The sequence below is a fragment of the Aureobasidium namibiae genome (assembly GCF_000721765.1).
Source record: "Aureobasidium namibiae CBS 147.97 unplaced genomic scaffold scaffold_6, whole genome shotgun sequence".
Taxonomy (NCBI): domain Eukaryota; kingdom Fungi; phylum Ascomycota; class Dothideomycetes; order Dothideales; family Saccotheciaceae; genus Aureobasidium; species Aureobasidium namibiae.
In genome coordinates, this window is record NW_013581203.1 from 1,171,908 (window position 1) to 1,189,798 (window position 17,891).

The 17,891-nt window shown below is 51.7% G+C and overlaps 4 protein-coding genes across 4 annotated transcripts; 3 read left to right on the plus strand and 1 right to left on the minus strand.

The window, feature by feature from the left end:
• Positions 1 to 160: 160 nt before the first annotated feature.
• Positions 161 to 3,474, minus strand: M436DRAFT_44127 (WD40 repeat-like protein; the record flags this gene model as incomplete). The annotated part of the gene is made up of 2 exons (XM_013573081.1): positions 161 to 811; positions 865 to 3,474. Coding segments are annotated over 2 exons (3,261 nt in total), but the record flags the coding sequence as incomplete, so codon positions are not given.
• Positions 3,475 to 3,816: 342 nt separating this feature from the next.
• Positions 3,817 to 6,601, plus strand: M436DRAFT_14400 (small nucleolar ribonucleoprotein-like protein complex subunit; the record flags this gene model as incomplete). The annotated part of the gene is made up of 3 exons (XM_013572895.1): positions 3,817 to 4,843; positions 4,893 to 6,109; positions 6,176 to 6,601. Coding segments are annotated over 3 exons (2,670 nt in total), but the record flags the coding sequence as incomplete, so codon positions are not given.
• Positions 6,602 to 11,364: 4,763 nt separating this feature from the next.
• Positions 11,365 to 14,123, plus strand: M436DRAFT_63000 (uncharacterized protein; the record flags this gene model as incomplete). The annotated part of the gene is made up of 2 exons (XM_013573222.1): positions 11,365 to 11,535; positions 11,595 to 14,123. The coding sequence occupies 2 exons, from the start codon at positions 11,365 to 11,367 to the stop codon at positions 14,121 to 14,123; spliced, it is 2,700 nt and encodes an 899-aa protein (XP_013428676.1).
• A 1,413-nt stretch (positions 14,124 to 15,536) lies between these two features.
• Positions 15,537 to 17,003, plus strand: M436DRAFT_10735 (putative esterase of the alpha-beta hydrolase superfamily; the record flags this gene model as incomplete). The annotated part of the gene is made up of 1 exon (XM_013572889.1): positions 15,537 to 17,003. A coding segment is annotated over one exon (1,467 nt), but the record flags the coding sequence as incomplete, so codon positions are not given.
• Positions 17,004 to 17,891: the final 888 nt, after the last annotated feature.

Sequence of the window (17,891 nt, forward strand, 5' to 3'; positions counted from 1 at the left end):
CAACCAGCAGTCCTTCTTGCATGCAGATCCCTTCGCACGTTGCGGTTTAGATCATCGTGACTTTGTCCAAAAGCGAGTTCGAGCAGAGGCTTGACACGCGTAATGGTAAGGCTCTGCATACTCAACTGCCGATCACTGTCTCTAGAGAATGCACTCTTTCTCAACCGCGGTAGGCCCATACATCCATGCCTACTCCGCAGACAATGAGAGCTGAATCGTCTAATGTAGCAAGCCCTGAGACATCTGCGACAGCTGTGAAGTAGTCCTTCTTCCTCTTGATCGAAAGACCATCAACTCCATGCTGTGAGCCGTTGTAGTGTATCTCCCAGAATTTGACTCGTTGATCGATGCTGGTGGTAGCAACTCTGAACATCCTGAGGCCAGACGCGGCTAAGATCTCGACACCGGTGACAGCAGCCGCATGCGCGCGCGGAACGATTACAGTGTCAACCTTTGGCGTCGTTCCTGCCGCACCCCAGGCTACAATACTGAAAGCGACTGCATTGTCATCACCTCCAGTGACGAGCAGACATGTCTCATTATCGAACCAATGCAACTTCATAGACTGGATTGTGTTTTGGTGGATGTTCGCACGGGAAGTCCACTTCAAGGCACTTGGCTCAGCTGCGGCAGTTGTTGAACCGGATTCGAGCAGGAAGAAAGCAACAAATCCATCAGTACCTGCCGTGATGAGCGATTGTACCTGACCATGGGCCTCGATGTGAAGACATTGTGTTAGGCAAGAGGTCAGGTAGTTGCCAGTCATCAGGATAGCCCATGATTTCTCCTGGCCAGGACAGTATTGGTACATCTGGGCTCATCAGCTAAAGCGTCTGAGAGGGAAACAGGCGAGAATGTACTTACCCGCAAAGTTGAGTCAGAACGTGCCATTGTGATAATAAAATTGCCCGCTTCTTCTCTACATGAGAAGCTCATGATTCTGAGGTCAGGCAACTCGCTCTCGGCAAGACATACGGATTCGCAAACCACTCCCAGCTCGACTAGAGGTGCCGCCTCGACTCTCCACACAAAGAACTCTTCGAATCCAGCGCTACTAAAAAGGTAGTGTCCATCAGACGACCACTCCAGCTGCCGGATACCGGTGTTGTGCTTCTTTAGCGTCTTCAAGCAGCGGAAGTGGGGCACCTTGCCCTCATTATGGTAGGCGGAAAGCTTGATGTCAGTATCTTCGGAACCAGTTGCAAACAAGATGCCGGACTTGGTCGGATTTTGAGGAGCAACAGCCACAGCCTTGATCTCGCGTCCATGACCGCCTGCGTTCAGAAGCTTTGTTTGGTTCCGGGCTTGAGAGAAGAGGCAAAGCTGAGAAGCCTTGGTCCATACGAAGTGTCCACCTTGCAGTCCCTCGGGGACAAACTTCCATACTCTGTTCGCTCCGCCGCAGTCAATATTCATTATCTCAATTTCGTCGGTTGCATCGAAGACGATGAATTGACGACTATGGAAGCCCCACACTAACAGGTGTTGACTTTCCTCATCAATACAGAGGCCCTCGATGTTTGTGCCCAGAGGAAGAGTTGTCTGGTTGATGAGGCGAAGGTCGATACCTTCCTCTGATCTCGAGAGATGACGTATGGAGTAAGTGCCGTCTCTACCCACCGAGAAGATGTGTCCCGTGGTTTCCGCCGAGCTAGGTTCAGCGTACCAAGCAAGATCAGTCACAGATTCATAGCCATGAGCTTGCGCAAGTAGGTACTGATGTGCCAGATCTTTTTCGTCCTCCGGCTTCTCGTTCACAAGGAAGATTGCAAGCGAACCATTCCGTGATCCCAGGACGAGCATCATGCCTTGATCAGAAGCGAGACTGATGGCGAGGAAACTCGTGATGACAAAGCCTTTCGGTAGTGCTAGTATCCTTGTCATCAAGTCCTCGGTCGATTGAGAACCATCCTTAGCATTTCTTGAGCTGAAGGATGTGAAGAGAGCTGTCTTGCCTTCGACGTTGGCAACCAGAAGACCGACTTGCTGACTATCGCTTACCGAAGAAGGTAACTGCTGAGCGAACAACGCTGCTGTTTTCCTTGTGGATTTGACCAGTTCTTTCACCTCTCCACCTTGGTATAGCATGACCGAGCCGTCCATCCCTGCCATAAAGGCAATTGACAAGCTCGGTATACTGGTCACAACAGAATATCCAAGAAGCTTATCTTCCCTTCGGATCCAGTCTATTTGAGCCTGGCCTTTATCGTTCTCTGTCAACAAGAAAATGTTTCCGGCATCAGTGGTCACTATCAGATTGGTCTTGTCCAGGAACGCATAGCTTCGTAGCTTGTCTTGACGCCCCGATTGCGGTTGCTCTGGACACAACGAGCTCAGATCCAGTATCGACCAATTTTGGGTGTGATCGGACTCGCTGGTGAAGGGGACTGACTTTGGCTCGACGGCAATACTGCCATCTGCACCACCGCTGGCAACAACGACCTCTTCTGGCGTGTCCTGGTGGACTGCCCATGACCATATGTTCTTGCCTGAGTGCAAACAAGAGCCTCCAAGGTGTGACAAAGCGAACTGATCTGGACTCGTCTCGCCGAGGCTCCAAAATTGGCGAGTAGCATCTTCGCCAAATGTGACAAGATATGAGAGTACGTCCGGACTCTGGGATGGGATGAACTTCACACCCCAGATTCGTGATGCATGTCCCCAGCCTTTGGCAATACATCTTGCGCCAGATGCATTTTCTGGCAGAACGTCTGCAACATTAGCACCGAATCCAGTTTCTCTAGCCGAAGTGAGATCTGCAGCGGCTTGTGGGTTCGTAGCGGTCTCGGGCAATGATGATATGTCCCATATGCGAATTGTGCGATCGTCACTGCAACTCGCGAGTAATCGAGAAGGACCGCTCTGGCTATCAACTCCTGGAATCTCGAATATCTGAACGCCAAATATGGAGCCCTCATGGCCTATAAGCACATGATGGAGCACTGAAGACGGCACGCTGTCTCCCTGCAACAAACAAGACCACACAATGATATCACCGAAGACAGTTCCCGATGAAACGAGTATGTGGTCGTTGTTGTTCCAGTGGACTTGGGCCGAGTAAAGGATGCACTTGGAGTTGGAGGTCAATTCTTTCAAACCAGATTTCCAGTTGAGATCCAAGAGAAGAAGAGCATTGTGAGCAGTGATCAAAGCGGCTTTTTGCTTCTGTCCAGGCACTCTGGATGAGAAGGAGATGTCAAGGATCCAGTCGGCTGCTTGGAAAGAATCGGAAAGATCTAGGACGCAGTTGTTGTTTGGAGAAAAGGTGTATAGCGTGATCAAACGACCACCCCAGACAATAATGCCATCGGAATGGATAGCAATGCCGTGAATAGCTTGCGAAGAGAAGACATTAAATGACTGGATCAGTTCATTGTCATGACGCATGTGGACTCTCAAGATTGGACCTTCTCCTGCAAACAGATAGTCCTTACTAAAGGCCAGTGCCGTCACAGGGACCTGATGCAGTTCATGCTACAATTGTCATTACCTAGTGGCCTAGGGTGAACTCGGATAGACCTACTTTGACCATCTGCAGGGCGTGCAACGTCAATCTGAGGAAGCAGAAGCGAGAACAAACTTATCGCAGGGCAGAAAGGTATTCAAACATGATTTGGGAAGTTGCAGCGAGTGACGAGAAAAGTACGCCAAGGCTTGCGAGCGTCGGCTTTTTCTCCTGCCAAAGTCCGGGCGAGAAGCAAATTCTTGGATGCGCTTCAAAGATTATTTCTGTTTTTTCGCAATCCAATTTTTGTTCGCCAGAAGTCATGTCGATTTGAGAGAAGAGTTCTCTTTTGATTCTCTTCCGTATATACAATGGATATCCACCGCTCTCGATTCGTGGCCTACCCGTCATCGGCCATCAACGCGCTTTCATTCTCGAGATCAAGCGACAAGAACTACACGGATCCTAGACCTGCGCTCAAGCTCGCCCTCGGCCGCGCAAATGGAGACATAGAAATCTGGAGTGCCGACAAAGGAGACTGGGTGCAAGAGTCGGTCTTTCCCGGAGGTTCGAAGAGAAGCGTAGATGCTTTGGCATGGATTCAAGAGCCCGACGATACAGACTATGAGGGACACACAATTCTCGGCCAACTGCGCCTGTTCAGTATTGGCTCGACAGCTGCCGTGACGGAATGGGACTTGACGACAGGCAAGGAATTGCGCTCGTCGACAGGCAACTTCAGCGAGGTCTGGTGTTTCGCCGCCCAACCGCGCTGGCGTCCCAGCAAGGCTTCGCGTGACGACGAGTTTCGTGGCCAAAACCTGGTTGCTGGCACGGGCGATGGCACTCTCGCAATCCTCTCGACCGAGGAGAACGATCTCGTTTTCAAGCGATTCCTGGCCCGTGGCGGAAACCGCAAGACTCGATGCATGAGCGTCACCTGGAAAGACAGAGACACAGTCGTTGCCGGCTTCACCGACAGCACTATCCGTGTTTACGATGTGCGCAACGGCTCTCTGTTGCGCACCCTCAGCTTGGGAGCAGGTGTCCCTGGTGCTCCTCGCGACACTCTGGTCTGGAAGGTCAGATGCTTGCCCAACGGTGATATTGTGTCTGGCGACTCAAATGGCCAGCTCAAATTCTGGGACGGAAGAACCTACACCTTGTCGCAAAGCGTCAGTGGCCACGACTCGGATTGTCTGGATCTCGTTAGCAGCACTGATGGTACCACGGTCTTCTCGGGCGGCATGGACGGTCGCATTGCCGTGTACAAGTTGGGCGGCAAGGAGGGTGACAAGAGAAGGTGGGCAAAGACCAGCCACCGCCGCATGCACGAGGGTGACATCAAGGCCATGGCTGTTTACGACTCGAAGCACATGAGCGTTGTACTGTCAGGAGGTGCGTATGCTCGTATATTGTCTTCCCACTCCATGCTAATAACCACCAGGTCTCGATACCACACCTTTCGTCATCCCGCTCCGCAACTTCAACAAGGAGAACCACCGCAGACTCCCTGGTCTACCGCAGAACCCCGTCCTCGCTTCTTGTCCGCAGCAGCGTATGCTTGTCAGCTGGGCTGAGAGTGAAATCAGCATCTGGCGCATGTACAAGCAGGGCGACGAGCGCATCCCCGTACCCGAAGACACCAGAAAACTCCTTACTCGTATCCTCATCGACTCGAAAGAAGCCATCACATCCGTCGCCATCTCCCCCGACGCTTCTCTCCTCGCTGTTTCTACCATCGACTCGGTGAAGCTGTTCCAACTCTCCTGCACCGAAGACGGCGAAGACCGCCTACGAGTCCGCAAAATTTCCGCTCTCGAATCCATCGCCGAGAACGGTGCCCGTTTGATCACTTTCTCGCCTGATGGAAGATGGCTAGCAGCAGTAACACCGCAGAGCGAAGTCTGCCTAGCAAGAGTAGAGGACAACACAGACAAGCCCACTTTCCTGGACGCAAACGTCGAATTGGAACGTCAATCTCGCAAGGTCACAATCCAGACAGGCCTCAAGAAGTACGAGCGCACAATCAACAGACTGGCCTTCTCGCCTGACAGTGCTGTTCTGGTTGCAAGTGATCTTTCAGGCTACCTTGATAGCTGGGTACTCGAGGGACACTACGACTCGACTGCCCCCGCCATGGATACTGCTGCAAAGTCTTCATCAGGCTCGGACAAGGGCACTGATTCTGACGACGACAGCGACAGTGATGACGATGACGAGACGACCATCTTCTATGGTCAGCACTGGGCAGACAACCCGTCAGCCAACCTGCTTCCCAAGCTTGATTCTGCACCCCTCGTTCTTTCCTTCCAACCACTCACACCAGCCCAACAGGACGAGCCCATCACGAACGGCAATCCTGGTGTTCATCCTACTCGCAACAACCCTCACCCTCATTCTCACGCCCTTCCCAACACGAAATCTCCTCTCTTCATTATCACATCCCACCACCAAGTCTACACATTCGACGTCTTAAGCGGACGCCTAACGGAATGGTCACGTAGAAACCCTACGAGTGTCTTGCCCGCCGAGTTCCAGACCATCAAGGATCGTGCCATGGGTGTCGTATGGGACGCCAATGATGCTCGTGCTCGTGCCTGGCTGTACGGTGCCAACTGGGTCGGTATGCTCGATTTGTCACAAAACTACGAGCCCTCGAGTGTATTAGACGAGGCTCTTGAGGATGGCGAAGACGACATCTCCGCCCAACACACACCCAGCAAGAAGCGCAAGCGTCGCGAGAGTAACAAATGGGGCAAGCTCGCCGAACAGCGCAAGAAGGCAAAGGGTATGGGCGGTGCTGGTGACAAAGCCGCAAGTGGGGAGACAAAGGGTGTCGTTGACGAGATCCGCCGTATTGAGGACGGCAAAGTCATCGAGCTCACCAACGGCACCTCTCACGAGCAAGATTTGGATGACGAAGAAGCATTGGACGATGCAGTGGGTCCTCTGCGTCGCGGCAATGATGACGCAGAAGTAGACACGAATGGGGGCGCAGATGGTGCCTTGGCTGTCACCTCAGCAGGCCGAAGGAAATGGTGGTGTACATACAGATACAGACCTATATTGGGTATGGTGGCTATGGGCGAAAAGACATCAGATGCGGATGAAGAACAGCCTGAAGCCGTATTGGTGGAGCGTCCGCTATGGGATCTGCCACAACTTCAAGAGCTGGGCAAATAGAGGCTCTTCACCTACCCGAAAAAGTATTATTATCATATCTGTCCATATAACCGCATGGCTTTTACATTTTCTCGTCTCATAGCGTATGGAGTCTTCCTGGTTTCTCTTCTTCTCAAGCCTCCAATTTCGCTGCACTTTCCTCTGTTGGTCAAAGCTCTGGATTTTGCTCGCGTCTGGACAAAACGAGTCAAGCACCCACAGCCACCTCGCCCTCGACTTACACTCTTTCGCTTGCGACACAAGACAAGTGGAGATTTGGAGAGATTTTACCCTCATCCACAAGTCCTAATTGACTCGACTATGCATTGCACTTTCCGTCTTGGGATAGTCGTTCTTTGCGACTTCAAGATCGGCATCTCCGACGGCATGAGTGCGTTCGTGCGCAGAGACGTGCCTTCTCACACTATTGTCTTAACTCCTAGTAAATCTAGAGACGGCCAAAGTCTTTTCAGTACGAATGCAGTGCTCAGCTGAAGTCAATTTCCACTGCGAGCCATGAGTCTGCTACGTGAAAATCTAGTGTATACCATGAACTCTGAGCATAAATTCATATCACGTCCTCGAGCCAGTATCCTCGGTCTATCACACTCCTTTGATCATCTTTTCCATTTTATCTCTTTCTTTTCAGGTTTCTTCTTCTGCGATATTCTCATCTGGTGTCTCAATCATGGGTCCATCTTTGGCTCAAGGATTGACGCTCGTCGCTGCTTTGGCGTGTTCGAACGTTACCGCATACTCGACATTCGAGTTTGTGCCAGCATTTCCTACGCCGTTGGCTGGAGCTGGAGCTGAACAATCAATCGTCACAATCACTTCCAGTTATGACAGTACATATACCACAGTCCGAGCAACTCCTACCACAAGTGTCGAGACTGTCACAACATGTACGGCAGGCACAGTGTCTCCGATTGGAGGATGCCAAAACACGGTATATTCGACAGCCGGCAAGTACTACAGCGAGCAATGTGACAATGTGGCGGTCACTGGAGTAGTTCGGATCAACGGTCCAGGAGTCAAGGATATCAACTCATGCCTTAGCTACTGCAATCACTTCACGGGCTACTGCGATATGGCGGTCTACAACCCTACTAGTACCTATTGCTATCTTGCACAAACCTCGCCCACGGCTCCTGGTGCAGCCGCTACCACTTGGAGCTCTGGTATTCAAGTTGTTTCGATCTATAACACAGATCCGTGTGTAGCTACTTTGACGAGCACTGGAACGGAATACTCGACCGAAACAATCACTACTCAAGTCATCACCGTGTTCGAATCTACTATCACAAGCTCGACTACTTCATCTTCATCGTCGACAGAGTCTTCTCTGGAGACGCCATCCTCAATAATTTCTACCTCAGCTTGTTCTGCAACACCAGCGGCCGCAGTGCAGGAATCAGTGGTTACGTTAACTTCGACGTACGCCAGCATGTATTCGAGCGTTTTTACCACTACCTCAGCCTCCTTACAAACAGTGACAACCTGCACGCCAAGTCCTTTCACAGCAGGACAGTGCCGCAATGGCGTCTATACTCTGGGCACAAAGTACTACGATCAGCACTGTGACGGCGCCTCGCTGTCTGGTGGGGCTACTGTTCTCGTACTTCCCGCGGCTCAAGTCGCTTATTGTAACCAATATTGCAGCGTGTACTCTACCCTGTGTAGCGGATATAACTACAACACAGCTGCAAGAGTCTGCACGTTCCTGTCGGAATCGTCTTTGCGCCTTGCTTCTGCTGTGGCTTTCCAAGCTGCCCTGGCCTACACGACGGATATTTGTGTGACCACCTCGACCGTCATTGATACTCAGTATTCGACTCAGACATTCTCGACCGATATCGTTTCTACATATGAGAGCACAGTTACGGTCTCAGCCTCGGTCGCATCTTGCACCCCAACGACGGCTCCTGAGACAACATCAAGCCCCGTCATTACCTCATCATCATTGGCCTCGAACGTCTCAAGCAGCGTTGTACCAAGCAATATCTCTATGTCAATACTGTCCATGATCGCCAACAGCACTGCGTCTTCGGCGATGGTAACATCCGCACCTCTGCTGAACTCAACAAGCACAACTGTGTTGGTTCCTATCACCAACAGCTCTATCACTACTGCAGCACACTTCAACACATCGATCCCAGCGATGAGCAACAGTACCATGACAATGAGCTCTGTCTTCGCCAACAGCTCAATTCCAACCAGCTCTGTCTTCGTTAGCAGCTCCGTGACTCTTCCGATCTCGACTACAGCATCGTTAACGCGGCTTAACACATCTATGCAGGCAACCACCATTAGAACGAGCCTGGCTTTGACTACACCTAGTTCTGCTCTTGCTAGCTCAGTCATCGCTGCGTATGCAAACACAACCTCATCGGCACCAATCAACATTGCCGTACCGACTATAACCAACAGTTCTTTTGTTCTTCTGTCAACTATTATATCACCAGTTCCAGCAAATTCGATAGTATCTTCCTCTGCACGGAGTGAGTCGACTCTGCCAACCACTCATTCATCCGCACTCTCGAGCTCAGGCGTTTCCATGTCTTCTAGCACCGACCTCGCAACCTCCAGAATCGTTCTCGTGCCTTCCGGCGCTGGTTCAGTGTCTTACAGCGCTACGGTCATATCTGCCAGCGTCGTAACCGCACCGCCTGGCGTAGCACCATTGTCTTCTTCCGCCATTCTGTCTTCGTCTGTCTCGCCTTTCTTTGAGATCGCCTCACCAACCTCGGAATCAGCAACCGTTACACTCGGCTTGCCCACTATACGCTTGAGCACTTCGACCATTCTTGCCACTCGCACTGCTACTGTTACAGCCTGCCCCCCAGAAGTCACAGACTGTCCCGCTAGATCTCAGAGCACGTTCTTGACCACTGAAACTTTAGTCCTGTCGACCACAGTTTGTCCAGTGATTGAGACTCCTCAGCTGATTACCACAACCAACGCGTTGGAAATTGAGTATACCACGTCCACAGTGTTGTCTACTAGAACCTCGACCATCACTGCTTGCCCGTCAAGTGTTTCGAACTGCCCAGCTTCAGCGCAGCAAACTTTTTTCGTAACTGAGACAGTTGTGGTCTCGACTACTGTTTGCCCTGTCAATGGATTCGAGACTGTATTCGCACCCGCTCAGACTGCCATACCTACGAATGTACTCGAGATTCAGTCGCCACATCAGGTCACTGGAGCTGTCGCCTCAAGCAATATCCAGAGCGGCGAAGAGATGCACAACTCTCAAACTCCTGCAGCCTCTGGAAACAGCCAAACTGCCACGGAGTCCTTTACTCAGACACTCGCCATCATCTCCAGGCTCACTGTCGTTTCCAAATTCTCAGTCACAGCCTCTAGCGCGACTTCAGTTGTCACGGAGACGACTTCCGAATCTGCACCATCAGTTGATGCCAGTAGCATGATGTCTAGCGCTTCCCAAGCCTATCCCGGGGAGCAGCATTCCAGCACCAAGCTTGTGAGTGAATTGGGTGTCGAGGAGACTCCCAGCTCAAGCTCTGGTCTGTATCAGCCTCATAGCACCAGCGATCAGGGCTTCTCCAGCGAAACCTCCTCGATCAGAGTCACCCAGCCTAGCAACACTGCCACTGGGGTCCATTCAAGTACGACGCTTGCTACTGGCAGCTCTCATGTCAACAGCACCTCTTCGAGCCTTGGTGCATCGCATGCCAGCAATACCGCCAGCAGCTACAAGCCCGCACTGTACACTGGTGTTGCCTCATCTGTAAAGTGGAATCCATCGTTGGTCCTGGGCTCTGCCATCGCATTTGCCATGGCCATGTCTCTGTGAATTAACACCCTAGATATTTCAGCATGACTGATCATAATCATAATCCCATAACCTCAAGCCACGCCCGTCTTGCCCTCAAGGTCTAGAAGCACAATCACATTGTCTTATCCCGCAATCCAGCCACGTTGACCCCAAAGCTCATCACGTTTCAGACCGCCCTTTCACGTGCCATGATCGTGCATGTTGCGTGTGACTTCCCATCACAGCCCCCTGCATCAAGGCAACGGTCATCCACAGAGTCGCCGCTCGCGTATGGAGAGTGTCTACCTTCACATGTACACCGCTATCTTTTGGTCGTTTCATGGCGTTTTTGGCCGGGGGTTGCGTTGCGTTGCGGGATTCGAGGGGGCTCAGCCGCTCGTCAGCCAAGCGAGAGATTCAACAACGATGAGGTGATCACAAGATGTAGACTTGGTAGAGTCTGGGCATTGCGCTGGTAGGCAGATGTCAAATATAGGGGGTGGGAGGCGGCGACGCCGTTATTCGCATACAGTGCCTACAGTATTCAGCAACGAAATACATCGATATAGCATGAACATTGTCGTGTGATGGAGTTGGCAGAGGAGGAAAAGTCTGGGCCCAAGAGATGCCCAGAACTGGAGGCAAGGGCAAGGGGTCCAAGCGTCATGCGATATAAGGGTCTGGAGCACCCCACGCGGTTTGGAGTGCAGATTGCACCTGTCAGCGAGTCAGTGGCAGTTGGTATTCATTCCTCACGTCTCTCTTTGAACGTCTCACCAAGCTCTTTGATACAAGCCCCCTACCAGTTCACGACTTGACCGTCTTCGTCTCTATCGACTTATAGAAGGAAGGGCTACACGAGTATGCTGATAGAGTAGTTTTCTTGTGTATCCATCCACACTTCTTCTCGGACCAACCCTCCGGACACGCGAATTGAGGTTTCTTATTTATTGTCGCACAAAAGCAAACATCAATCATGGCGGCGACGGTCACGGCTTTCGTGACGGATACAGTCACAAAGACTGTGGCGATGTCTGCTACGTCGGCAGCTTCGACGGCTAGAGCAAAGGCTCAAGGTGGAATTTTGGAAGGCGAGAACCCGACACATTACAGTCCCAAGGATCCTATCATCATATTCATTATACAGGTATGTGTAAATGACAGTCTCAGGGTTTGAGAGGCCGGGTATTGATATCGTTGTTCCAGGCTGGTGTTATTATCCTCTTCTGTCGTTTACTCCACTGGCCTCTGTCAAAGATCCGACAGCCTCGTGTCATCGCAGAAGTCATCGGTGGTGTCTTGCTCGGTCCCTCGGTCATGGGTAGAATCCCTGGCTTTACGGCTACAATCTTTCCGGCGGCCGCACAGCCAAATCTTGCTCTGGTTGCCAACATCGGTCTGGTCCTCTTTCTGTTCATAGTAGGTTTGGAAGTCGACTTGCGATACCTGGCCAGCAACTGGAAGATTGCATTGAGTGTTGGTCTCGCTGGTATGGCACTCCCCTTTGGTCTTGGATGTGGTATTGCTTATGGACTGTACAACCAATTCTCGGATGAAGATGGAACTGAGCCAGTTGCCTTCGGCACATTTATGCTATTCGTCGGTGTGGCCATGGCTATCACTGCTTTCCCAGTGTTGTGCCGTATTCTCACCGAACTGAAACTCTTGTCGACGTCTGTTGGTGTTATTGTGCTATCGGCTGGAGCTGGCAACGACGTTACTGGGTGGGTTCTTCTTGCTCTCTGTGTGGCTTTGGTCAACTCTGGCAGTGGTATCAGTGCTCTATATGTCTTGCTGACGGCTCTGGGATATACACTATTCCTATTCTTCGCTGTCAAGCCGGCTTTTACCTGGGTTCTTAGACGTACTCGTACGTTTGAGAATGGGCCATCTCAAGGTATCATCGTCTTGACTCTTTTGATCGCGCTGGCGTCTTCCTTCTTCACTGGAGTCATTGGTATTCATCCTATCTTTGGTGCTTTCATGGCAGGTTTGATCTGCCCTCACGAGGGTGGTTTCGCAATCAAGGTCACAGAGAAGATTGAGGATTTGATCAGTGCTCTGTTCTTACCGCTTTACTTCGCCCTGTCTGGACTGTCTACCAATCTTGGTCTTCTGGATACCGCAATCACTTGGGGATATGTGGTCGGTGTGTTGGCTGTCGCATTCGTCGGCAAGTTTGTAGGAGCCTCTTTGGCTGCCCGTGCCAATGGTGTTGTCTGGAGAGAGAGCTTCACGATCGGCGCTCTGATGAGTTGCAAAGGTCTTGTCGAGCTGATCGTTCTCAATATTGGTCTGCAGGCCAAGATTTTATCTCAGAGAACATTCACCATCTTCGTGGTCATGGCTTTGATCACCACTTTCATCACTACACCATTGACCATGGCTCTGTACCCACCTTGGTACCAGAAGAAGCTTGAAGCTTGGAAGAAGGGCCTCATTGATTGGGACACTGGTAACCCAATCAACCCTGGCGATGATGCTTCGTCCATTGTTGCAGCCAAACTGGAGACTAGCAAGATCAAGTCGCTTCTTGTTCATCTGAGATTGGATAATATGCCTACTCTGATGACTTTTGTCTCACTCTTGGCTGCTCCCAGCAAATATGGAGACGCAACCGCAAGACAGCATCCCATGTTAGCCGGCAAGAGTGCCAGCGTAGACGAGTCTATCAAGACGCCCAACCGACCTCTGGAAGTCCACGGTGTCAGGATGATCGAACTTACAGACAGAGACTCATCCGTCATGAGTGTCTCGGACGTCGAGGAGTTCCACTGGAAGGATCCCATCATCAACACATTCCGCAACTTTGGCAGACTGTACAACCTCTCAGTCTCGGGAGAGGTCGCCATTGCACTCGAATCTTCCTTTGCCGAGATCATCACACACAAGGCAGCAAACGAGAATGCAGACCTTCTCGTTCTTCCTTGGAGCGAGAGTGGAAGCATGAACGAACAACAATCCTACAACGGCAACCCTGTCACACCTCGACGACTCGAAGACACAAGCTACGTCAGTTTCGTGGCAGCCGCACTAAAGGCATCGACTTGCAACACAGCAGTGTTTGTCAACCGCGGCTTCGGCGGCAGCGCAGTGGCACGTCGTCCGTTACCTCTGTCTCGTCAAGCGAGCAAGATTAGTTTGTCGAATAACGAGCGGGGACCTGCATCTTCACCCATCATGGACAAGTCGCACCATATCTACATGCCCTACTTTGGTGGTGCGGATGGCCGCGTGGCGCTGCGTCTTGTGTTGCAGTTGGCAGAGAACCCTGATGTAACCGCCACGGTTGTCTTTTTCGACAAACTTGACGGAGGCAATAACTCGCTAGAGACCGAGGAAACACATGGTTCGCCTGTGGAAAGCACAAGTCTGGGCTCATCAACATCGAGAGAAGGCAAATCCCACGCCGTCGCACAAATCGAAGACAGCGATGAAACCTTCTTCGCCATGATCCAAAGATCTCTACCTGTAGAGTTGTCTTCAAGAGTAGTCATGGAACACATCTCGTCGCACTCACCCCTGGAAGAAGCTATCTCTCGGGCGCAGGTCGAAGTCGCGCAAAACCCAAAGAACGCAGGCGACTTGATTGTTGTCGGCCGATGGGACTTGTCCAACGAGTCGGGCAAGGCGTGCTTGGGTCTTGTTGCTCAACGATTCGTTGATGGTGGATTGAGAGCAAGCATCTTGGTTATGCAAGCGAGACCGTCGCAGGGGTCTTCTGATAGCCTGTGATCTGGATGAGATCGCGGAAGTGGTCTCTCCACTTAGTGGTTTGTAAGCACAAGTTGTATGGGCCATATGATGAGTGCGGTACGCACGTAGGTGAAGTTGTGTACGGTGCTCACTGTGGGGGTGGAGCACAATTGAAGACGAGGGGCGTTTGGAAGCTCCCTAGCTTCATGACATGAATTTCATGAATATATGGCAGGATATATCTGGGAGCAAAGGTGCTTATTGGCTGGGTTCATCTTCCGGATAATATGATGTTCTTTTCTTCTTTTCTATCCGCATAGCCTGGTTTGCAGAGAGTACGCGTAATGAATACACACCTGAATTTTTCCATGCCGCGATCTTGATTTATTGGACGTGTCACTCGGGAAGAAACACAACGCAGGATGTAGCTCCGGTCCAAGCGAATCCAAGGAAGCAAGCTACTGCGATAGTCAATCAAAGGTACTCAGTACTGCACATGCAGACTATTACAAGGCCCATTCGATGCCCCTGCTGACTCTCTTCGCAAGTCATCTGAACTAGGGACATCGATTCCATTTGCCTAATCAGGCAGTGGAAGCGGTGAGACCTGATCATCTGCACTTGTTATCCTGAAGGAAGCAAGGGAGTCAGGCTGAAGGGAAAAGGAAGGGCCTGAAACACGGTCAGCGTTGATCGACGCTGAGGCATGCAGGAGAAAGCATCAACGCATGCAAGCTTGTGACTTGAGAATCTTCCTTCGTGATCTTGCAAGCTGTGTTAGTTCTTGGTGTAGACGGCAAAACTTCATTAAGCCAGCCCCCTCAAGCCGTCACATGGTTCAAAGGTGCCGCCTTCCTTTTTTCGCGGAGAACCTTGAAGCATAAAAAACGTGGAGAACAAGAGCAAAGTGGGTCAAATTTGGTGTTGACAGTGATTGTCGTCATGCCCATAACAAAAGCTTATTACTCTGGAATACCGCAACTTCCTCGACTTGCCGCCTAAACCCTTTGTTAGCTCTTCCCTATTGATACCTTTCGCCTACAAGCTACAATAACAACACACATCCTACTCTGGGACTTTCTCTCTGGGATATTCATGGCTCCCACATTCACATGGACGTTTTCCATGACTCACTAGCTTTACCCGGGTCGTCGGCGGGACTGCAGTCTAATGCCACAACCAACAATGCGCCCTCGAGATCGAGTGCCCGGAACTCGCGCTTGTCGCCATCGCTGATGAAGGCGCTCCGCGATCCTTACAACTTGATCGGTGTCAGCAAGCTCGTTGAATCCTCTGGCAGTCAGAAGCAAAGAGCCGAGGGGCCACACCTGGACGATTGCGAATGGCGGAGGCAAGTCTTGCAACTCAAGATCACACAGGTATGTCTGATCTCTCGCTTCAGACAAAGAGTTGCGACTGACGCGCCGTGGACAGGCAAAATGCTACACGGACTGGTTCTCGGCAGCCTCGGAACTCGACACGCTCGAAGGCAGAGACGCGTGGAAAGAGGAAGAGAAATGCGACGAATACGATACAGCCTTACTCAAGGCTCGACTGCAAGAGCTGGAAGATGCGCGCATCAGTTGCGACGCAAAGCGCATGCTGTTCCTGGCTCGGACGTCGCTAACAAGAGATCTGGGAGGCATGGGCGATCTGCGTCTGTACAAGCATTGCAGAGTCGGCACAAAGACGCTCATCGAACGATACATCTCAGCCGCTCTGGCCATGCTCGACACGATTGTCGAACTGTGTTCGCCCGCGAATAAGAAAGACACGGAATTGGATGTCAGGGAGGTCTATGAGCAGTTGTTGAGCGCTAGGCAGGCGTTTGGCAGAAGTGCGTTGCTGCTCTCTGGCGGCGGCACACTCGGCATGAACCATATCGGTGTGCTCAAGACGCTTTTTGAAGCCCGTCTGCTGCCTCGCATCATCTCGGGTGCCTCGGCTGGATCCATCGTTGCTGCAGTACTCTGTACCAAGACTGACGATGAGATACCACAAGTCCTCCGCGAGTTCTGCTACGGCGACCTGGATGTGTTTGAAAAGGAAGGAGAGCCTGAGAACGTTCTGAAAAAGGTCTTTCGCTTCTGCACCAAAGGCGCTCTTTTCGACATCTCCAACCTCATCCGCGTGATGCGGAATTTACTTGGTGACATGACTTTCCAGGAAGCCTACAACAGGACCAGACGCATTCTCAACATTGGCGTGTCGACTGCCAGTCTCTACGAGCTTCCCAGACTGCTCAACTACATCACTGCTCCCAACGTCATGATCTGGTCTGCCGTTGCCACGAGCTGCTCCGTCCCCTTCGTCTTCTCACCTGCGCAACTACTGGCCAAAGACCCACGCACTGGACTCGAAGTCCCATGGGATCAGTCACCTCAACGATGGATCGATGGCTCGGTGGACAACGATCTACCCATGGGCCGTCTAGCCGAGATGTTCAATGTCAACCACTTTATTGTCTCGCAGGTCAATCCTCACGTTGTGCCCTTCTTAGAGAGAGATGATGAACCCGCGGCGTCCGGTCCTGAACCCTCCAGATTCTCCCTATCTGCTGGACCTGGCTGGCTTCGCAACGTCGCTAATCTCGCAAAAGGAGAGGCTCTCCACCGAATGCATGTCCTTGCTGAACTCGGTGTCTTGCCAACTACCATGTCCAAGCTTCGTTCAGTTCTGAGTCAACGATACTCGGGCGACATTACCATCCTACCCGAAGTCTCCTTCACACAGTTCCCTCGCGTTCTCAGCAATCCAACTACAGACTTCATGTCGCGCGCCATGCTCAGCGGCGAAACAGCGACATGGCCAAAACTCTCTCAAGTACGGAACCACTGCGCCATCGAGCTGGCTCTTGACGTCGCAGTGCAGAAAGTCCGCTACGGTCTCGTCTTCTCACCCAGCCAGATCGACCTCCGCCTTAACGCTTTCACCGCCGCCTCAAAGGAAGATCAAATACGACACTTCCGACGAGCCAGCCACGGCAGCCCTCCCGGGAGCGAACGACCACATCTACTTGCCGTCCCCGCACCCAACTCCCTCCGCAAACCCAGTAACACGCACCTTCTACAATCATCTCATATCTCGCGCGCCCCCAAACACGCCGGCCTCCACGACGATTTCACCTCCGGCCAAGAAACTGCCGTCGACTCTGATGATGCAGATTGGTCCGATTCCTCCGTCGACGACTCTCCCGCGCGCCAAACGCCGAAACTATGGCCCTCTGCGTTTATCTCGCGTTCGCAGCCCGTGACACCAAATCTGCATGCTAGGATGTATATGTCTTCATCACCAGCTCTGGTCTTGACGAAAGTAGACTCTGAGAGTCAGGAGAGAGGAGGAGTGGCTACTCCAATGGAGTACAAGAGTGTGTTTTCGAATGCGAGACCACACTATGGAGAGGAAGGAGTTGATGTTTCGGGGACTAGGGGCATGGTGAGGAGGAAGAGGAGTTTGACTACGGGTGCTAGAGGCTTGTGGCCGCCTGGGAGATGATGATTTACCTTGTTGGTTCTGGGGTTCGGATGGTTGGATCCTTGGGATGGCGTTACAGGTACAGGGGCATCCAGGGTGGGTCAAGTGGTTCTAGATGCATGGGTATACGGCTTCCTACACTTGGATACGGTTGGGAGACTGGCGTTGCGATGGGATACTGGTTGGCACTCGCGTCGTTTTCTGGTCTTTGTCGATATCTCTAAACCGATAAGATACGAAATTGTTGCATATCAATGCATATGTGGATTTGTTCTTTTCTTTTTTTTTTTTTAAGGCATTGTTCATTTGTCACAAGGGGTCGAGCGAACGATA